The 23,946-nt window shown below is 40.6% G+C and overlaps 1 protein-coding gene across 12 annotated transcripts in view; it reads right to left on the reverse strand.

Annotated features, from left to right (window-relative positions):
• Positions 1–23,946, reverse strand: part of LOC113026413 (unconventional myosin-IXa-like) — a 161,463-nt gene that overhangs the window by 39,585 nt on the left and 97,932 nt on the right. For all 12 annotated transcript variants that reach the window (XM_026175186.1, XM_026175185.1, XM_026175183.1 and 9 more), the window contains 3 exons: positions 16,695–16,784; positions 6,200–6,316; positions 4,617–4,751 (listed from right to left, as the gene is read on the reverse strand). In XM_026175186.1, coding sequence (XP_026030971.1) covers positions 4,617–4,751; positions 6,200–6,316; positions 16,695–16,784 — 342 coding nt within the window. The remainder of the gene's footprint in view (positions 1–4,616; positions 4,752–6,199; positions 6,317–16,694; positions 16,785–23,946) is intronic.

Genomic DNA, 23,946 nt, shown 5'->3' on the forward strand with positions numbered 1-23,946 from the left:
ACTCACACCCTCCTCGATCCAGCTGAGGGCTAAGGTTGGTGCGGCGCTATTAGCTTTGGCTCCTGTTCCAAAGATAAACACGCAGCACTGATAAGACCAGCTGGTTGGCTAGAGCGGATTGTAGCCCAGAGGGAAGAGAGGAGGAAAATCCCCTTGATGGAGAGCTAAAACCGCCTTTCAAAAATGAGGCGTATGAGCTGACAGAAAGCATGCATTTTGCTCGCATTCAGAAAACAGCTTACATCTTTTCTGGACACATGATCCTTCTTAAAAATGAGCACAAACAGTAGATCTTTATTACAGCTCAATTAATGGGCTACAACCCAAGCACGGAATCCACAAATGGCTCCAGTCTTTGAAACTTAAAGGTTGAATAGAAATTAATTCAACCTTAATAGTAAAAAAATAGATCACATCTTCAAAAATACTAAAAAAATTAAAGTGAAAAAGAAAAGAGTAAAGAGCTGCAGTTAGTTGGAAGTAGACAATATGATCTGTTTTATTTCAATTGCATCTCCATTTCATTTGATACTACTGTTAATACTCAGAGTACAACTCCAACAAAATTAAGCAACGGCAGTTCAGACTGCACAACAGTAATCTATTAATGCCAGAAATCTTAGAAAACTCTCAGAAAGGCAGAGTTTTCCTCTGGGATTAACCAGGTAATCTGAACCCCACAAATAAAACTTGACATCAAACACCCCACAACACCTACAGGGTCATGATTAGTGTTTAGTTACCTTCTAAAGGTGAGTGCCAGCTGATCTGAGGTCAGCAGTCAAAGGCTCAAAACAAAGCCACAGGTAGGTGTGAAGAGCTTTCTCTCCGTATCACATCAGAGTAAGGCTCGCAATTTTATTCAAACAAACGCAAATCAGTTGAGATCTGGCAGCTCTTTATTTTGAAGCTCTACCAGCTTCCCTCAGAGGGGCCCAACACCACCTCAGCTGTTGTTCTGTTAGATAAACTCAATGATAGCCAAAGTTTCAGAGGACACCGGTGATTAAGGATAATAAACATGAACTCTTTTGAAACAATATTTGATGCAAGACTGGCCATCTCAGGAGCACTTTGACTCTTACTAACTCAATGTAACAGAGGAACACGCCTTTAAATGGAAGCACCTTACAAACCAGAGATATTCATCAGTGACAGACCAAACTAAAAATAAATAAATTTACTGTACTTTTAAAACGAATAAGATGATGACTTATGTAATTAAGGTAATCTTTTATTCTTACACGGTGCTTCAGTTGGTAGAGCTCAACTACAGCACTGCAGAAAAACATAGTATGCATAGTTTCTTTCAAAGAGTCTTAACTGGAAATATGTTAAGGCCACCAATGCTATGAAAACACATTTTTTCTACTCCCAATTTCTTAGTTTTTTGCATATTTGTCACACTTTAAGGTTTCAGATCACCAAACAACTTTTTATATTTGGTAAAACTAACCTGAAAAAATACAAAATGCAGTTAAATCAAATCAATCAATCAAATCAAATCAAATTACTTAAATAGATCAAGTGAAGTAGGCTAAAAGGTGTCAAAAAGCAAAAGATCATGCCAGGATATAAAAAGAGCCAAGAACAGGTGAGAAACAAAGTCAATGACAACTACGAGTCTGATAACGGTTACAAAGCCATTTCTAAGGATTTGTGAAGTCCGCCTAAGCACAGTGAGAGACACTACATGCCCACATGGAGGAAACTTGGAATAGTCGTGAACTTCCCCAGGAATGGATAGGCTACCAAAATTACTCCAAGAACACATCAATGACAACATGGAACCATGAATTCTGCTCTCTACCAGATTATCCTGAAGGACAACGTCCGAACATCAGTTTGTGACCTGAAGCTCAAGCTCACTTGGGTTATCAAGCAGGACACTAATCCAAAAAACACCAGCAAATCCACATTTGACAGGCTAAAAAATACCCAAAATGACAGTTTTGGAGTGGCCTAGCTGAAGTATGGCCTTAAATCCAATTGACATGCTTTGACATGACCTTAAACATATACATGCTTAAAAATCTCCAATATGGTTGAATTAAAACAATTCTGCAAATAAGAGTTGTCCAAAATTTCTCCACAGCAATGTGAAAGACTCATTGCTAGTTATTACAAATGCTTGATTGCAGTTCTTGCTACCAAATGTGGCACAACCAGTTATTAGTTTTAGGGAATAGTTATTTTTTAACCCGGGGGCAGGTAGGTTTGGCTAGTTTTTTAAATGAAAACACCATTTAAAAAAGGATTTTGTATTTTTTTGGGTTATCTTTATTTAATATTAAAATGTGTTTGACAATCTTAAACATGTAAGTGTGAGAAATATGCAAAAAACAAAGAAATCAAGAAAGGGAGGAAATACTGTTTTCACAGATCTCTATAAATTTGAAGTCAAATGTGCAAAAAACATCACATCTTGAGTTTTTAGATACAAATCACTCTGTCAGATGTTGGATGCAGAAAGACAGATAAGGACTTATTTTTGAAGTTAGGTTGCAATCCGTTCTGATCAGTCCTGCCAGTCTCCTCTCTGAATTGTAGAAAAATACTGGCTGGGTTAAAATGTTATCCTGCATGTGTGTGTAGCCTGAGGGCTAACAGTGAGAAACAGATAACAGCGCCATTAGCACTGGCTGACTGCCGGTTTGTTATCTTCATTAAGACTGAAGAGACGTTTACTGCACTTGTTTGCTGCCATTATTCTTTTTTTTTTCACACTCCCTTCCTCTCTTAGCTTCACCGTCAGCCATCAGCTAGCATGTTAAATTGCCACGGCCTATCAGTGTTCAGCAAGAGGGAGAGGAGAGCTGACAGCTACTCTGACACAGTCCGTCTGATTTGAGACTCATAATCTCCCCTAAATGATCTTTCTCTATTTTTCCTTCTCAGTTCTGTTGTCCACTCGATGTGATTTGGAAACAACAACAGAAACAACACGGCACGCAGAATATTACGTGGGTTAGCAGTTGGCATCCAAATAAAACAGCATGAATATATAATGTAACTGATGTGGGATTTTTTGACTCATAGAGGCTAGTTTTGATGCTGCAGATGAGTTTGCTCTGAGATGCAGCAGTGGTGAAAGAGAAGGAGGCATGAATAGTAAACAAGTCAATCCAACGACCTGCACAAAGCTATGTTAGCAGCACTAAGCTGTCAGATCCATGCTGCTCAGCTTGACTCATGCACTCTAACCCAGCCTGTCAGCCTGTTCTGAGTATTCAGCACTTTTTCCTCTGACCTTTCACATTAATAGATGTGTGTGCTACCCTAGCCCAACTGCATAATTACAGCTGCTTTCACAGTAGTGTCACAGGAGCACTACGCACGCTCACCAGAGGAATACAACCGGCGTGATTAAGGCTGATGAAGAACTAAAGAGTTTCCCATGATCATGTTTTCAATAAAAATTATCAAGTTATCAACCAGCCTTAGTTGTCATGTCCAGAATGTTCTGTAGATGACTACTTAGCAGCTGATGCTTCCTAGCATCTGTCCAGATCTCAGCTTTTGATGCAGTTGCCCTTGATGTATCAGGATCGGCCTTACAGTGGTTCTCTTCATACCTATCTGACAGATCTTTTTTTGTGGCTAGTTTTAAGTACAGATCTCCCCCTCCAGTTCATGTTGGTGTACCCCTTGGTTCTGTTTTGGGGGCTCTGCTGTTTTTATTGTATTCGCTCCCCCAGGACACAGACTGTTAACCTGTAAGGATCTCCTATCACTACTATGCAGATGATATTCACTTGTACGCCTAATTTCACCCAAATGAAATGCTTAAACTCCACAGTTTATGAAAGACTTTATTTTAGTTTAGTTTATCCAATCCTCATGCAGCTACACTGGGCTCCGGTTTATTTCAGAGTGGAATTTAAGATTATTTTATTGACTTGGAGAGCTTTTCACAGACAGGCACCAGGTTATATCAGAGGGCAACTGCATCCATATGTCCCTGGCAGGTCCCTGAGGTCCTATGACCAGGGCCTGCTGATGGTCCCCTGCACTAAGCTGAAAACAAAGGGAGACAGAGCCTTCTGTTCAGTGGCCCCCAGACTCTGGAAATCTGTTCCTTTGGATTTGACACTGGTGGACTCTGTGGTCTCTTATGAAAACCAGTTACAAACATATCTTTTTAAATGTGCTGTTTTGCCTTTTATGCATTGTTGGATCTTGTAAAGCATTTTGTGATTTTATATCTTGAAAGGTGCTATATAAATAAAGCTTTACTTACTTGCTGTTTGACTGTAAATGAAGTAGACTTTGACACATGTACTGACACATCTGACTTAAAAGGAACCTGCACTGATTTTGCACATCAAAGCACTTTTCTTCTAGCACCTCTTTAACATACTGCGTTCAGAGGTTCAACTAAAGAGGAAGCCATGCGTCACACATCAGAAAAAATTACTAATGTCCCTCCACCTCACCGCTTTGAGTGCGTGCATATGCAGACGTCGAGAAGCAGATCCTGTTTGAATGTTTGCACGTTTTTAACGTCACTGTAGTTCCAGCTACACACAAAATGCAATGACGTGTTATCAGCGGCTGCACAATGATTATTGTGTGGAGGAAAGAAAAGGAAAGGAAAAACAGTAACATTACCCTACCTGCTCCAGTTTGAAGATGTGTTGGTTGAAATAGTGCTGAAGTCGTTCGTTGGCGAAGTTGATACAGAACTGTTCAAAACTGTTGTTCTCATAATCCTCAAAGCCAAAGATGTCCAGCACTCCTATAGACAGGATCTGGTGGAACAGGCAGACAGCAGACCTCAGATTTAATCAGCGTGATTTCTTTTTAAAGGAAGACTCTTCCCTTTGAAACACTGTAAACATGAGTAGAAATGCATGATGCTTTGACCAACAGCATCTTTATTTAGAGATGTTTCCCTTTACGTCCCACTTGCTCCAGCCTCTCACTTGCCCCCCGGGTGTCAGTAAGATTCATGTCATCATGCATCATTAATATGCACCATCTAAAGAAGGCATTCACTCAGAGAAGGCCTTTAATTATGAAATGGACTGTAAAAGCTGCTTCTCATTTAATTGAATGTTATTCAACAGTGTTTTATTTCCCTCTGAAGGCTCATTTTTTATAGTTTGGCATAAAAAACATACAAGAACACATGGCATATATATATATATATAATCTGGTATCTGAACATAAGAACAATGACCTTGATGGAAATTGCACCCTCATCGACCCCTGACAAACACACAGACAGATGATGTCAGTGCCAAGGGAGGCACTCACACGCACTCCTGTTTTCACCATTTCAGAGGACGCTGCATTGACTTACATTCATTTCCTGCAGGCTAAAGCACTGCTCATCAATACTCGAACCTTAAACTAAGTCCTCAGCCTAAAATCAAATGATTTACATCCTGTGGACTGTTTTTCCCCACAGAAAGGGGCAAATTCCCACAATGTGACTGTGTAAATAGATTTATGCCCCCACGATATGAATAAGACAAGTACACACATCCACGCACACACAGGCAGAGTGCTGGGACATCAGAGGACCATGGGGGGTAAACCGAGCTGAAGGGAACTTGATGCCATCTGCCCAAATGTTCCTAGCATACACACACACACACACACACAACGATCTGTTTTCCAATTCCTTCGATGCACCCACTGGGTTTGGCTTGCCAGCTGCCAACACACACACACACGCACATGTATACACACATATCACACCCTCTGCCTCTAGGAATAAAACAAAAGGCAACAGAAATAGAAGAAAGAACAACATGGCCAATATTTACTCAGTGTAACGGTATAATCGTTTAATAATAATAATAATAATAATAATAATAATGATAATAATAGTTGTCTAACAAAAGTACTAAAATCAGGTTTAATTACTACAGTTCATAACAGCTCTGTTCCATTTAAGGGTATGAGCCGGTGGTGTAACCTAACTAATATTATTAATGACAATATTTGAAGGATATTTCTAATATGAATTTTGAGGGAGATCACTTTATTTGGACACTTGGACACACACACACACACACACACACACACACACACACACACACACACACACACACACACACACACACACACACACACAGGTGAAATCAAGACGACAATAACTGGAGGAAAGGCGATCTAATCAGAGATATCCAGTTTAGACCTTGTTAAAGGTGTCTGACTCTGTGTTCGTGGAGTGTGTTTTCATTCCTACCTTTGAACTGTCCTCCAGGTCCTTGTTGTTCAGCAGGGCATGGTTGGTCCTGAACACAATCCAGTCAAACAGCGCGCTGTACAGTGACTTGGCCATGGAGTCCCTCACTGTGCCTGCCTACACACAAACAAACACACACACAGACAAACAACGTGATCAAAAACATATGGATTTTATAATCTGAAACAGAAGCTAGCTCTGTGGATGTTTACCGCTTTCACTCACAGTCTTGCTCAAGTAACTTTTTTAGCTTTTTTTCCCCACTTGTTCTGTTACTGGATCATTGTAATGTTAAATGTGTAAAGTGGGCAGAGAAAACGTTCTAATAAAATCCTGCTGCAGCTGAAACATTTGATGGAAGAGATTAAACAGACAGAAAAGCAATGGAGAAAAATGAATCAGTGGATGGTGTTTTAAATAAAAAACTGCTCATAATTTGGCGATGGCTGCAACAAAAACCTCATCCAGATTTTTCTGAAAACAACAACATTTATTCAAACATTAACTTTGATCTGCCTAAAGACTCAAAGCACAGGAAAGAAGTTAGCCTGACTGCAAGAATAATCTACATACCAGAAGCTCCAACTTTAAATGACTGATGTTATGGTCTTCTTAGCTTAATCTCTATGCACACAAAAGTACTGAATATGCACGCAAAGACATTTTATGTGTAAACTCGTTCAGCTGCTAGTTAATACAGATATCAATTCAGCCAGTGGACACGATCAAGACAACCTGCTGAAGTTCAAACTGAGCATTAGAACGGGGCAGAGAAGTCATTTAAGTACTTTTAATGTGGCATGGTTGTTGGTGCAACAACAAACATTGCTGCAACAGTCAGACCGTAGTGTCAGAATTTGGTGTGAACAGCATGAAAGCATGGATCCATCCTGCCTTGTATCATCAGGTCAGGCTGGTGCTGGTAGTGTAATTGTCTGGGGAATTTTTCCTGACCCTTAGTGCCAACTGAGCATCCTTTAAACATCACAGCCTACCTGAGTATATTTGATGCTCATGTCTGTTGCCGTATGAACAAAGTGCACCCAATCTTCTGGTGGGATAACACACCACGTCACAAAGCTCAGATCATCTTAAACTGGTTTCCTGAACATGAGAGTGAGTTCACGGTTTTAAAACGACTTCCGCAGTCACCAGATTTTAATCCAACTGTCATGGTCCGGGTGAGTACGGGGTTTTTCCACTCCGCTGGGCTCCACCTTCAGGCAGAGACTCCAATCAGCTTCCACAGCTGGTTCCAATCAAGTCACCAGCATATAAGACCAGCATTCACAACAGACCTCTGCCAGATCTTTTGCTAACTCACGTTAGTGCTACACCGCCAAGCCCTTGTGAGAGCCCCTTAACTACTGCTTTTCTCCTCACCGTGTTTTCTTTGTCATAGGACCCACCTGTCAGTCGCACTTCCCAAGCTAAACTACTCACATCTCCGCCTGGATGCTGGTTCTGTCATCTGGTTGCTTCCTTTCCATCATTGGACTACACCTGCCTGCCTCCCTGCCAAGTCCCTCACTCCAAGTATATTCTGGATCCTCTCTGGATACTCCTCACCCGGAACCCCTTGGACACCCCCTCCTCGCATGACACTTTAAACTACAACGCTGACTGCGTACCTCCATCCAAGCCGCTGCCCCTTTTTCCATTCCCAGGATCCATCCGTGAAATCTAGCACCTAGTCATAGCACTCAGAGTTTCATGTTCATAGTTTGGCCTCACAATTCACAGTTCATAGTTTCCACAGTTCATAGCTTCCACAGTTTCCTGCTTTGTAAGTTCACTAGGCACTGTAAATAAAGCACTGTGTTCACGCCCGTTTTGCCTCCCTCTGTGTCTGCATTTGAGTGCACACACACAGCCTGGCCCTCTCGGCCCTAACACCAACAGAGCATCTTTAGGATGTGGCAGAGCAGGAGATTTGCATCATGGATGTGCAGTCGACAAATCTGCAGTAACCAGAGATCCAACGTGGTACTACCAAATATAATGGACACTAAGTGTATATGATCATGATTTATTATTATTATTTAGATGAGCAGAGGTGACTGGCATTGTGTTTTTGCAATGCATTGCTAGTTTTTCTCTAGTTGCTAGCATTGATCCTAAGCATAATCAAAGTCAAAGTTAACTTTATTGTCATCTCTGCTATATACAGTACAGTATATAGAGAGACGTGCGACAAGGCTCCAGTTCCATTCAGTGCAAAAAACAACAATAAATATAAGAAGAATAAGAATAAATATATACTTAAGACTAAGGTAAATATAAAAGGAATAAATATACACTTTAAAATTAAGGTAAAAAGGATCAATAACAGTCTAAGTTTCCAATTTACAGTTGAATCATTTAAAGTGACCTTGAAGTGGTTTAAAATGACCAGCGTAGCAGCTTTGCAGTTTACAGTATTGAGTGATTTAATGTTACAGACACGTGAGGATCAATCCTCTTATTTCAAACCTAAATTAATAACCTTTGTTCCATTAATGTATAACATGGTTATTTTATTTTTAGGCATCAAAACATCAGGATGTATAATTACAGCAACAGGCAACTGAAAAGAGCCAGCAGTCAACAATCAGAAGTTGCTTAAGGAAAAATAATCGAGCTACTTGCTTGAGTAAGATTGAGTAAGTTACCATCAATGTTAACAGCCTATCAGTGGCTGTGCTACTGTAACTTAGAAAAGGCAATGTACCCGAGGCTCCTGTTATGAATAAACTGTTAGGCAGTATAACAACAGCCACTTTGTATTTAAAGGGCAAACAGAGCCCCTGTTTAAGTTCCCTGTCTGCTCAGAGTTAGTGGTCTTATGTTTTGTAGGCTCGCTGTGCACAGTGCTGTAATACTTTTTGAGTTTTCAGTCATGAGCCAGAGCCTTAAGTATCTCCAGACCTACAGATTAGTATTTGCACAACATTTTTTATAGTTCACTTTGTGATCCATTAAAAAAACCCAACCCACTGTGCCTCAATGAGCAAAACAGCAACTATTCTTTCTCTTTAGAGACGATGAAAATCATGCTAAGCTAACATAAGCAGACCTGACTTGGACACCAGAGCATGTTCTCTGTCACTAATAAGTGTTATGATTGAACAGGGAGTGTAATGACACAAAGGAAATCTGCTTCAGCTAGGTCAAATATTTTTATGCCAGGAACCCCAAAATATTTGTGCAATACCCCAATCCGAAAAGGCTGCTAAGTGTGATCCAATCAGAGAGGATTTCATCTATGGGACAATCAAAAAGAATCACAGAATCAGTTGTGTTGTTGTAAATAACTCTCTCATCTTGATGTAGGTTTATCCCTCACAGAGCCTTATGTCATGTGACTATCGAAAAGCCCTATGGCAAATTCAAGTCAGTCAACTTCACAATTCAACATATATAATGCCTAAAAAAAAGTTGCCTCAAGGTACTTTATATTGTAAGGTAAAGACCCTACGTTAATTAAGAGAATACCCCAACAATCAGAAGACCCCTTATGATCAGGCACTTAGTGACAGTGGTAAGGAAAAACTCCCTTTTAACAGGAGGAAACCTTCAGCAGAACCAGTTATTCTTATACAGTCCTTTTCTACTCTCGTTTTATAAAGTGATGGATACAACATTTTTAAGTGCTTTCTATGTAACATTCATACACAGTCATGCTCCAGTGGATGCATCGGAGAGCAGCCCAAATATCCTTGGGCAAGATAGTAACCCCAAATATTCCTGGCAGGCAGACTGGAATGATCGAACATTTACCATTTTTTTATGGGATGCACTAATACCAGGCTAGCTAAGCATTTATTGAGATAAAAACTAGATTCTGGCAGATAGGATCTGGAGACTCAGTATTCCTACACATGCAGTTTTAGTCCTATAACAGTTATATGCAGAATGTAGATAAATCAGAAAGCTACCAGTATTGTTAGCTAACTATAGCAGTTTGCTACCTAGCAATTAGGAGCACGGCGATCCACTGTCTTCAGAATATCAATGGCATTCATTGCCTTCAAGCAGCAAGAAGTAAAATAACTGCTGGTGCAGGCTCACAAGTTAAGCCTTTCTCAGCTTTGAGGGGAGCAGTTGAAATGACTTCCTATGAGAGTAAAGGTTACTACTGATTACCATGAGGGAGGTGTCAAAAACATTTAGAGGGTTAGCTAGGTGTTCTTCCAAAGGAGGGCATGTTTTTCTCAGCAGGGGTGTTGGTCTCCGAGTATGTCTTTTTGCTTTGCTGCTATGTTAGTGTTCTCCTCTCAGATCATACACTTATTGTTGATATCTGTGGGCTAGCTGAAACCATAAGAGATGATAGTTTCTACTAAAAGTTTTTTGGGCCTATTCTAACCACTATTTTAATAACTGCAGAGGCCGAGCACACCAACGCAGATGCACGAAGGACTGAAAGTCTTGCAGCAAACCACTATGATGAAGCAAAAACGTGCATTTTTAAAAGCTGCCTCCTCTCTTTTACATTATTGATTGCTTGTGATATATTTTTAGCAGGCAGGCCTGTGACGTCTCTGTGCCCACAGACTTATGTAAGATTGATATGAATAATACAAATAGAATCACAATTTAATTGCTGCAGCAGGAACTTGGGATTGGCAGATCTGAAGTGAACATTTGACATGCCCACTGAGCACGTGTCGTCTCTGTATTTTGCCATGTCACTTAATTATTCATAAAAATGGGACAAGTTAGGAACTAGAAGGGAATATGGCTGGAAGCAAATGCGTAGAAAATGTTTCACTCAATGCCCACCTAAGCAACAGATGAAATAATTAGCAGGACTTTATCGGAGGCTTTTGGAAAGTGCAGCAATACGGACTGTTAAACTGGGTCTTAGCTGGTGTTTCTGATTATAAAGCCCTGGAAGGGGAACTTGTTGTTTTCTCTGTCTCCATCTCTTTCTCTCGTTCCTCCTCCTTGAAAAACCACAGGAGGTGTGAAACACCAGCATGAGCTCACACTGCACGTGGCCTGCTAGCTTCCTCGCTGCAGGATGTTTTATCTAGGTATTTCACCACAATATGCCAGTATGCATATGTTTTTCATTTGCATTTATGTACTTGTTATCTGTGTCAGTGCCCATATATGTATGTTTACTGGGTGTTTTTGATGCATTTTACAATCCATCACCAATAGGGGAGTGGTTTTATACTTCTCATCATCATATAGCTTAAAACTATCATAAAGTGACGCCTCATAGATGAATGGAAGCCATTTGAATGAGGGTCTGATTATTCCCCACCATCAACGCCTGATCCCCGCACATACACTTCTCTTTCAATATGTCTGTCTTTCAAACAGGAAGAAGGAAGTGGTAGAGTCAAATAATCTGTAGCCACATCAAAATTGTCAAACCGCTTGCCTTATCGTGACCAGCATGGACCCACGCATGCTTACAGACACACACACACATGCATGCAATCAAGATCTCACACATGTACACACTCGCTTCTAAACCCAGACTAAATCACACTGGGGTCAGAGTTATGTGCATCCAGCTTGGATAACAAAGGATATCTATAATAACAGCTATTTAATAAAGCCCATTAATTTTTTCCTGCTCATCCAATTGAGGGTCGTGACCGGGCTGGAGCCTTGATGTCAAACAAAATCTTTTTTCTTTATTTCTTTTGTTACAAAACAGTATTTTTGAGCAGCAGATGGCCTGTGTGCCTGAGATGACCGTACCCCCTTTTTATGACATCACATTCTTGACCAACAACCCTTCTTTTTTCTTTACGTTTCACAACTTAAAAAACGTAAAAAAAAATATCCTGCTTTCACTATTAGCTTACGTCTGACAGCTAATGTATATATAAAGATGGTTGAAATGTTACTGAGATACTGCTCAATGCAGGCTTCAAATTTCCACACCAAACTTGTGTGAGTTACCTTTTTGTGTGACTGGCTTTTAAACTATGTTTAAACTACGTACAACTAAGATAGTAAAAAATCTGCAGCTCAAAACAGATTTCTGCTGAAAGAAATGTTCTACTTTCAGCAAAAGAATCTGAAAACAATCTGTCAAACTCTGAATATGCATGTTTATAAACAATGTCCAAAACATATTTTTGAATGTGAAACTTTAACATTTAGTTAGACATGACGAACAGTAATTGCACTATTTCTCTATTTGTGGCACAGCCAGCTTAAGTAGTAGGAGTAGTAAGTCATAGTAGTAGTAGTAAGTAACTTCTTGAGGAAGCTTGAATGACAGAACAATAGCTGCCAAGCACAATCTTCCTGCTTGAGCTGGGTTTTACTTTTACTCTCATTATTCCTCTATGATAAACCCCAAGAGCTACATGATTCAACCAGAGATCGTCCACTCAGGTTCGGGACTGTCTGCGATAAAGTTAGAAAACCAACATCTTCCAATCCGCAGCTTGCTGAGGTTCAGCAGGTCGAACACCTCATCCAAATTTCCCCACCTCCACTGCGGGTGGATGGGACAGCTGCCTAGCACATTTTCTCAACCATTCTTATCCAAGCAGGAAGAAATCATTTCTGAGAAGAACCAGCAACATCTGCCAGGTTCTTTTTTCCACATTTCCTTTGTATAAAAACAGGCGTGTTATGGATTCCACAGGTGGCCTCGACTCGCTCCCACGACCCTCCGTCAGATCGGGGCAGGTTTTCACTTCTAATTTTACGTGGAGTGTGATTTTCTGGCATTATGCTTTTACTGATGCCGCAATGAGTGGACACGAAACTGGGGAAAGAGTGTGGGGGGATGACATGCGGGAAATGGCATGGCCTCTGGTATTTGATTTAGTTTAAAGGCTGAATTAAGGATCGCTGTTATAATGCTTATGGTGGATCCATTATACTTTTCCTTATTCTCTGTGACACATATACTCTTACAGCTGAGGATGCCCATCTTGAATGTGGCCAAACGTTCAAATAATGAGGACAAACAAACTCTATGAGCCAAAACCTCAGGCTTCAGACTCTAAACTCATTTTTTCAGACAGTTTTTTTCTGCTCTTGGCCCTGTGCGATACTAGAAGAGTAGATCTCCCTAATATGGTCATTCCCCTACAGAGGCCAGGCTGAATGACACAGTGCATTTGCAGCAACATCCATGTAAAGCTAGCTAAAAGCTAAACTGAACTCTTTACCTCCTGAAAGGCTACAAGGAGTAACCCTTGAAACACTTTTTCTGAACTGAGTGGTTTCTTTCGTATTAGACCTGTTTAACGAACAGAGGTTAGTGAGGGTGGTCTCTGCCTGTACAGAGTTTTTCTTGGAAAAACCAAGAAACTATTCTAATGGTCATCGAGCCACGTCTTTATTGACATAAACTGAGGTGTTAAACGTCGTCTTTATGGGGTAAAGAGTTAAAGCTAGCATGAAGTGCACCAGTTTGTCCAAACTTGTGCCTTATTTATATATGTAATATTAATCTAATGTTAAATGTTAATTTCATCATTATGAAACATTTTAATATTGTTTTAAAAAAATATTTTTAATAAAATATGTTTGCGGTCTACATATATAGTGCGAAGCAGAGGTGGGACCAAGTCATTGTTTTGCAAGTCTCAAGTCTTTATCCTCAAGTCTCAAGTCAAGTCTCAAGTAATGTCAGGCAAGTCAGAGTCGAGTCTCAAGTCACTGGTGTAAAAGTCCGAGTCAAGTCACAAGTCTGAAACTTTGAATTTCAAGTCCTTTCGAGTCTTTAAAAAAAAAACGAAAAAATAATGTTGCAGTTATGCTAAATGTAAATATTAGACCATGTAATTTTAAAATCTGTGTTTTTCTCAACACATGACAAAATAGTGAACTTAGAAAATATACACAAATTGTAAAATTGCACCTCTTTAAAATGCAGCTCAATTAAACTTAGCTCCAATAATAATTTTCACCGACAGTTCTGAGATACGCTGCATGTTATTCTTGGATGCGGTTGTAGGACCAGCTTTAAAATCGCATGACAAAAATATACACATTAAAAAGAACTGCATCACCAACGTAGCCTGGACAACATTTGCTAGTTAGATGAAGTCAGCTATCTCATCTTAGCATATTTATATGCATATTTATAATCATACGGTTCTTGGAGTGAGTGCATACACTCGTGAAGTTTAGTAACTTCAGGTCACTGCAACAAGTCCAGGTACAGTTTACCGACGGATGGGTACAGGAACTTGAAATGCACCGTGTAGAACGAAAGACCATCGTACGTATCATAAGTTTACCAGTCTCACAAATCGTCGTCATAAATACACATTCCTTAACCGTTTATTAATAGGACCTTTGAGCTCAACGGTAATTAATTAGCAGTGGAAATAATTTCTGGTAGCATCACAGAAATGTAGCAGTGACAATAATATTGTATGCTGTAATCGTACTGGGCAATTAGTGATACAAAAAACCTGTTTTATCCTGTGAATAAAAGTATATGTTTTTGTCAATGTACCATAATAACAGAAGCGAAACGCAATATTGTGTCAGGACAATTCACTATTTATGCACAATAAATAAAGGAGCATAGCGCGACAATTTCTGTTCAGCGCCAGACTTGCTTGTAACCTATATCACTAATTATGTTATGAAAATGACGCATTAACTACTAAAAAATACTGACCTTCGTGTAAATGCTTGGAGCAGACTAACCTGTGAGCTGGAGTGTTCTGGGACGTTATATTTGATCTTTGAATGGCTGCAATCCAGGCCATCCGTCGCCTCTTTGTTACTTCGGAAACATGGCTCGAACAATTTCTCTTCAATGACGTAATCCGATAACAACCGATCTCTTTACCCGTCGGCTTCCCGTGGCTGTCATGCGACCGGCTATTGCAGTTAATAATACAACAGCTTCTTGACATTTTTGTGTTTCTTTTTATCGCTGTGTGACTGATTTCAATTGAAAGCCTGCGTGCGCTACTACCGCTTGCCACGAGTTCCCAGAATCCTTTGCGGTTCTACCCGTGAATGACGTCACATTTTCAATCTCTATATAATATGCGTGTTAAATTTTATATTTGGGGTAAAATATCAAGTCTTTTCAAGTAAACCGGTTCAAGTCCAATTCAAGTCCCAAGTCATTGGTGTAAAAGTCCAAGTCAAGTCACAAGTCTTAGAACATTTTTTCAAGTCAAGTCTAAAGTCATAAAATTAATGACTCGAGTCTGACTCGAGTCCAAGTCATGTGAATCGAGTCCACACCTCTGGTGCGAAGTAGTAATCATTATCTGTTATGTGCTGCTACTTGATAGATAACAATGTTCTGTACGCAATCTGAATTAGAGCAATAAACCGAGTCTGCCCTGTCTCCATGGATTGCATAAATCTTGGCACAAATTAAAAGTAACATGTTATATATGACACGTTTTTCTTTCTTTGAGTGGATAGTTGAGGATTTCCTATAATGCTAATCTGCTGTTGTTTTCGTTTTTTTATTATTTTTTTTACCACTTCCTCCACAGATGACATAGTACCTGAAGGTTTCTGCAGGTACCCGTGAATCCTTTTATCTCTTGCTCTTCTCGAGATACGACCACCTCAACAAGGACAGAGGGGGAAAACACCAGAAGCCAGAAGCGAACATCATTTAATCAGAAATGCAGCTCTAATCCAGGAATAGAGTTCTGATCACATCGTCTGAGCCTGTCTCACACAGCCAGTCCAAAAATAAGTGAATTTATGCTTTGAAACATATGCGACTGGAGGAGAAAGAGACAGACAAACAGACTGAGGCAGGATCGTGTTTCTGGCCTCTGTGCTGTATATTCCAGTGGAGGTTGCACATTCCTAAGACAAGAACACATGACTGAAGCAACGGGGGTGTGGGAGAGTGGGAACAACCATTGTTGGGTGAAACTAGGCTGTGGATCAGATGGAGAGGTGGAGCTTAACGGGGTTACAGGCAATCAATGTGTAGCATTTCCTTCCTCAGACAAAAGGCCCTGAAGCCACAAGCACAGAGCAGGACTATGCAGTGCTTTGCTGAGCTTGGAGGGAGAGATAAGCAAACTTCACTGAATATTAATATTCAGCAGCACTCTGATGCCCTTCAGTGGAGTTTATCTAGGTCAAAAGAGGCAACAAAGAGGTAAATTCTTCAGACTGTGAGTCTAAAGAACATGGTTAACTCAAACCGCCACTGCTTGGCTTAACAGGAAACAGGAAGTTGCAGAGGAAGACCCCTATCAAAAGAGAATGCCACAACAAACTCCCCAGACAAACTCTAAAGCAAGCAAACACAAACAAAGAATCTCCAGTACAGATGACGCACTTCAAAACAAAACGTTCAGCAACAACGTGCTTTTACTGAGACTCACTGGATGTGATGAAGCCACGCTCCTGCTGACACCACAGAGCAGCGCCATCAAGAAGCAGAACAGACGAATATTGTTTTGCTGCATTTTCTTAAATGTGTCGTGGCACCGAAGGACTAGAGGTTCATAGAAGATTTAGCAGCTTTAGACGGTAAGACAAAGCCACTGCATTTGGGGCACGTGTCTCACTCTGGTGCGGTTACCTCTGCAAGCTTGTAGGGCACTATGAGCCTTTCTCCAACAGTCACCGTCTTCCTGGTTGTCAGTGCTTCAAGAAGCATCTCCTCCTTCACCTGTGCACAAAAGAAAAGCAAGAATAAAAGTGTCATTTTCAAGGAAGACATCAGGGCACTCACTACTGGACTTATTAACAAATAATCAGTGATGACAAAGGGATATCACCCACAATAGCTATAACACAGGATCACTTCTACTCTATCAGTAAAATGTAACCTGAAATGAGATTTACTGTTTATTTTACAGGCAATGATGATGATAACATTGATTAGGAGACTAATGAAATAAGACATTCAGCAAAGCTGGGGGGATTTACAGGAGACAGATTGCAAAGATATGGGAGCAGAGATATGGTGACTGACTATGTATCCTACAGTTCCCACAGTGAGGTTGCACTAGGTACACAGAATAAAGGCCTTTTAAACTTAGTCATTATGCATGTTTCACCAATATGTCCCTCGTGGTATCTATTACAGCCATTTAAAGCCACATTATACCATATATTCACACAGCATTCATACAACCGCGGACAGTTTGGAACCAGCGGTGTCTTTGGACTGTGGGAGGAAACTGGAGTACCCAGAGGAAACCCACACAGGCTCAGGGAGAACATACACACTCAGCTCCAGCTGGCTGGGAGGTTCAAACTGATGACCTTCTTGCTGTGAGGTTACAAAGCTAACCGCTGTATCACTATGCAGCTAATTTATAAGTTTACCCAATCGGTACTCTTTCACTCATTTGATGAAATGTCAGCAAGTCCAAAACAGACAATCCCATTTGGTTCTATTACCTATACGCAGATGATTGTTTGATTCAGTTGTAGTGTTTGTCACATATTGTCTGTATGTATTTAGCTGACCATAACTCTGACATCTCTTCCACTTTTAACCAACGTAGCTGACACAAAAGCAGCACACATGATATTCAGTACAGTACTATATGACTTTCCATTTGAGTTTGTGTTCACTCTAAAAATGGCCCCAGACAAACCAGCGATGACAGGGCCACACTGGGAGAAGCAGATGTCACTGCACACATCTCCTCCATCTACGGGGATTATGGGCGTGGGCCGAACAGCTGCTCCTGAGACTGTGTGTGTGTGTTTCCGCGTGTGTGTGTATACATGTGAGAACAAGCCATCGCAAGGCTGCCTGATGTCTTCATGTTTAAAGAGCAAGGGTGTCAATGTTATAGTTAATACCATTATGGATCTATTTCTGTCAGTGGCCTCTAAATGCTTTGACATAAATTTGGGGGGGGGGGGGGGGCAGGACAAGTCAACTCTGCAGTGAGTGGGTTGGTGGGGAGCGGGGGGCATAATCAGACCTCATTTCACACTGCCTGGTAATCCCTCCACAAAGAGCAAAGCCTATTCTGCAGCTCAGTGATTGGTCTTCAACTGGTACATTTCCATGTATTAGTTGCTTGGTGACAGGCGCGATGCCCTGTCATGATCACAGATCTTAATACTCTAATAATCAGAAGTTTGTAAGCACCAGTTTGGGGCCAGTGATTCTGAACTGAAGTCAGCCATTTTTTTGGAGCACCTTTAGATCCTAGTGAGGACAAAAAGTAAAAGCAAACACAGCAGAGCCGCCTGATCTGAGCATGACGGTTTTCCAGAGACATTGCACACAAAGAATCCTGAATAGAACTCTATAGGAAAATATGAGCCAGTGATATTGCATCTGCATATTAGAGGTTCACACAAGTTTCAGCTGTGAGGTGGTGGGCCTATCCACCTGTTACTGTAGTAGAGCCACAGGTAAGTGTGCCTTCTAGGTAGGGCTGGGCGCTATGACCCAAAATTCATATCTCGATATTTTTTAGCTGGATGGCGATATAAGATATATATCTCGATATTTTTTTTTTAAAGCCATAAGTTAAGAACAAAAAGAGAGTTCTTAGTCACACCGTGTCCCAGCTGTCACACGGGCACTTTTATTTACATACAGCGTAGATGTACATGAAGAAATTACTCAAAAATAAATTATCAGCATTTATTAAATAATCATGGTCCATAAATAAAAGAAAACAATGTTGTTTTTGTGCATAACAAAAAGCTCACAATTGTGCAGTCAAAATGTAAACTAATAGACGCTGAGCGTAATAACAAAGAGACAGATTTCACAGCTGCACCACGTCTCTGAACAGGTCTCTGAACACGTATCACTCCGCGAGGCTCCTCCTCGGTAGCCGTAGTCCTCCGACAATCCATCAAGCGGTGCAGCTCCGTAGCTTAGCAAAGTCATATTAAAACATTTTTTGACAGATTGCTGAGCGCTGTGTACCACATAAAATCGGTTTGCGGTCAGTAAGCACAACCAGAATTCATACATAAGGTGCACTGTCGATTTTTGAAAAAATGAAAGGATTTTAGGCCGTGCAGCCCCTCCGGGCTGCATGTCGTTAGCGCGGTTAGCTCGCTAACACGTTGACACCGTCCAGCCCCACACACGGTAACTCGCTAACGGAGATTTTCCGCTTTCATCTTGTCATTGCCTGCAGGTGAAGCTATGGGGGAGGCGGAGTTGTGTTCAGTGAAGGAGAGGCGAGGCCGAGTAACGCAGCGTAGAGACAAAAGTGGACGAAAGAGAGGCAAACCTGCGGCTCCACAAGTATAATTATAACGTAACATAGACTATATCGATATAAACGATATTGTCACATCTTATATCTCGTATGAAAATATATCGATATTTTTAAAAAAACTCGATATATCGCCCAGCCCTACTTCTAGGGGTGGGGGAAAAAATCGATACTGTGTAGTATCGTGATATTTTTTTTGCTAATAATGTATCGATACAGGGACAGCAGAAATCGATATTTTGTTACAAAAAAAGTTTTTGTGCTCTGACTTCAGAGCATGTTGATCCTTTTTCTGAGCAAGAATCCTGACATTCCTTCACTGTCCAAATATGTTTAACTTTTTTATGGCAGCAATAAACATGACAGTTTACTTATTTTAATTTAAGACACGTTTTATTTTAATTACGTTTTAAACTTTTTTATTTAGCATTCAGTTAAGTTGGACTAGACTGTAATACAAACCGTTCAGTTTGTCAACAATAAAACTGACTGAAATGAGAGAAAGACTGAGTGTGAGAATTTGATATTAGATAAAATGAATATTGATAAAGTTTACCTTTATGTACAGAATCTGAATATTGCAAAATATTTTTAAAAATTGCAATAATATCGTATCATGCGTTAAGTATTGTGATAATATCGTATCGTGGGATGTATGGTGATTCCCACCTCTAGTGCCTTCTATTCTCTCTCAAATCTGCCATTCTTCTCCCAAAACCCTCAAACTCCTGCTCTCAGGTCCTATACTCTAGCACCATACTCCATAGCAGCTTTGCTAGTAAAGGTTCAAATATGTTTCCACTGTTTCCACTCTGCATCGGTCAAGTTCTTGTATTTCTCTGAATGTTTAGTCTCATAATGATAATTCAAATTGTAATCCTTAAACATGGTAATCTGCTCTCCACAAACCAAGCAGATGGCTTTACCTCTGACTTCAGTAAACGAATATTTAGCGGTTTATGTGTTTGTTAAAAACTCTGCATGCGGCATCAATCTATCTTTTTGTGCGTGTCAGCTAAAGCCTGTTGGGGCTAGAAAACACACTTCTCATGAGCGTCAGTTCCATTGCTTCCACAGTGAGACTGCAGATGCATGAGTGCAAAGAAAACTTTCAGTAGCCTTCAAAATAAAAGCAACAAAGTTATATTGTGATTTCACCCTGAAACAGAATTTCTGGTGGGGGGGGGGGGGGGGGGGGGGTGTATGAAAGAGTAATTGGCAACCGAAACAAGACAACTGCAAGATTTAGGTTTGAGTCCTGACTTCCTGTTGATGTGTGGCGGGCTGGTCAGGGACACTCATGGGGCAGGAGGTGGTCAGGAGGCCGTATAATGCCCAGGTCTGTTTTGAAAGGACTTTAGGCTTTCCCTGTCAACATTATTTATCACCATTAATGTCTAAATTGACAGTGTGATTTTGCATTAATAATATGCAAAGCAGTGTAGACCATCGTCAACCTGTTGTAGGCAGTGTCAAAAATGTGTGAACCAATCAGTCTGTGGTAACTGGACTATTATTGGTACTTTAGCATCCTGCTGACAAGACACAATTTAATAATCTGCAGCCTTTTTTGATCTGTCCAGGTCCACTTTAACCTACACAGAGAGTCCTCCCCATCAAGCTACATGCTGTTTATTGAAAGATTGCACACATTGTTGGATCCCCAGAATGCTTCACTGTAATCAAATGCCTGGAGAAACACACAGTAACGCAGTGCCATGCATCTCACATACGTTTTCTCCTATGCAGACACACTATCATGGTTCAAAGATCATTTGAACTGGGCTAAAAGTGACACCTGGTAGCCCGTCTGTGTCCTAATGGAGATCTTTTTATTACATATCAAAACCCAAAACAACACGATAGCTGCTTTGGGTTTGAAAAAGGGTCCTGGATGCTTACAGGGCCCCTCTGTTTGCAGTTTGCAGTTTCCTCCAGGAGCCCCAGGTTTGCCTGCCAGCAAAAACATGCAAGGTTGAGTCTTCTGTTACTGCGACCAAGCTTACATCTGGAGTTGATCCCACTGCTCCTTGTACTTACAGAAGGATGAGTTAAATGCAGAGAATGAGTTTCCCTACTGGAGTCAATAAAAGATATCTATCCTCTTTTCGTAAATGTCCAGAGTAGATTAATATCTGATGCTGTTAGTAAGTTAACATCAGATATAAGAATAAACTGTGGCAACTGGTTATTGTAAGGGCAGAACGCAAACGTTAGACAGCTGGTTTTCATATTCAAAACTAAATGCAGCAATTAAAAAGCAAAATAAATAGCGAATGTCTAAAATAAAGAAGAAAAAGAAAAAAATAGACAAAAGAAAAACTGTTTTTAGCATTCAATTACCATCAGCAGTTTCAGGCTTCAGCGCATTTATTCAGACAGAAAGCTTCTCTCTGTAAGCTGGTTTCCAGTTTGCACAGAAATGTTTCTGGTTAGGTCAAATTACTCAACTCCAGACCTCAGAGGATCCAGTCTGTCAACTGTACATCAGCCTGTACAAGCTCTACTTCCTCTTCCTGTTTCACCTCCACAGGAAACAGGAAGTGGCACTTGGCTTTATTCCCATTTGTGCGTCAATCTACACAAGGTTCTCTTTGAAAGGTGCTTTGCATTAATATGCCACAGCAGCAGTGAGTGCAGCAGTAAACATACCTCATCCTGCCCGAAACCATTTTACACATCAAACGCTGGACATTCATGCAAATTAGGACTCATTTAGAGCCAGAGTTTGCCTTCAAGCAGTCCTAGCCTCACATGACTCAACATGAGACTTCCTTCAGCTGACCTGAACAACCTCTTTAACCATTTAACAGACTCTCTCACACAGTGCCTTAAAGTAAAACCATGCACCATCAATAAAACATAAGTGCTAACGAGTTTTGATGGTGCCTGTCTGTAGTCTAGACACTCATTCAGATTCTTAGCGTAAAGCTAAGCTTGCAAGGATGAAACAACATCACCAATTTGCATAGGTCATACTAATTCAGTATATCTATATCTAAATCATAGGCAGATCAAGGAGCTTGTAGTTCTACTGCCAAGCTTCAAAGGGTAAATATTTAAACTCAATCTTGATTCCCAGCAGGTCCTGTTATTTTTCTAGACTGTGTACATTAAATAACACTACAAGTAGTATTTAAACGTAAACTCTTAGATCACCTAATCTGTCACAGTCTTTAAACTTCTCTGCCTACCTGATTCAATGGTCACATAATGAATGATAATATTTTCCCATCATCCAACCAAAAGACTGCATCTCACCACAAATGTTAATGCTTAAGATCCACTCAAAACAGGGATTCATTATGAGCCCATCTTTCAGGTCAGCACTGTGCTTTCTTTCTTTCCTTCTCTTTCTTCGTGGCTTTTTAAGAATATCTTATAAGACCCAAGAGACAGACAGCCAGAGGCTCTGCATCAAATAACAGACATCCAAATAAACTTGAACTTAAAAAACTGACCCCTGAGCATGTGGCCTACATGTGGCTCAACTCGCCGCACTGCCACTCTGGATCCCTGGGGGAAACAAAGAGACCAGCCTGGATGTTACAGGCGAACACTCCACAGTCATAACATCCCCGCTGTGCTGTTGACAGGAGTCTCCGGCACACTTCGGACATTGTTTTGTCACCGACTCAACAAGCGCATCCGGCTAATTGTTGCAGTTTGTAACAGGGACTGGGAAATGACACGTCCAAGCAGCATGTGGGTATTTCAGCTGTCCTTTCTATGTATGTGTGTGTGCATGTTTGTGTGTGTCTATGGTCTGATTTCAACGTCAAGAATGAGTCCAAATGCAGCTCAACTTCATAAACTTATAAACACTGTGTGGCACATAAACCCTGCCAGTAAATGTTTTTGCAGGTCTCTATTTTCCCCAGGAGAGTTAAAGAGTCACCAGCAGTTGAAATTCCACAGACGCTTAAAGTCATGCAGTACTGAACAGGTGAGTGAAAGAGCCCGCAGCAGAGTAACAGGCTTCACCCGCACTCAAATGTTGCTAAAGGTTAGCACTGTTTAGTAGGTATCTACGTCTGGGTGATGTAGTTTGTGGACGAACCTTTCTAACCAAGCTAGCTCGCCTTAGCTGACAACATACTGTATGGTCACATGTGGTTCCTAAGAAACAAGATGGTAATGATCATGATGCTCTGCTTTTTAAGTTGGGATTTTAAAAGCACACCTGCAAATTAGTGGGTGCTATCTTTCTTATACAGTCTGTGTATGTACACAAGAGCATCTTTTAAAATGTGTTAATTTTACATTATTAAATGTTAACAAAACAAAAAGATGGTTATAAAATATCTCAGTCATTAGATTACAAAAAGGAGGAATAACAAACAAACATTCAACTGCTTTGTTTAACACCAAAAGTGTAGTTTACTCAGAGCCACTACAGTCAAAATAAGAGTGACTTCCTTTGTTCTATAACGCCCTTCCATATGCATATGTTGAAAACACAGGATGGGTGGAGCTACCAACAGAAGGAAGAGCTTGGGTGAAAGTGGCTTGCAAAGTGGCTTGCACATGCACAGCAACTATAAGCAGGTTAGACAGTAGATCCTAACATAACATTTGCCAGCTGGATGCTGAGGTGGATGTCAGCTGAGCCACCAGCTGATATGG

This window comes from Astatotilapia calliptera, chromosome 7 (genome assembly GCF_900246225.1).
Source record: "Astatotilapia calliptera chromosome 7, fAstCal1.2, whole genome shotgun sequence".
Classification (NCBI taxonomy): Eukaryota; Metazoa; Chordata; class Actinopteri; order Cichliformes; family Cichlidae; genus Astatotilapia; species Astatotilapia calliptera.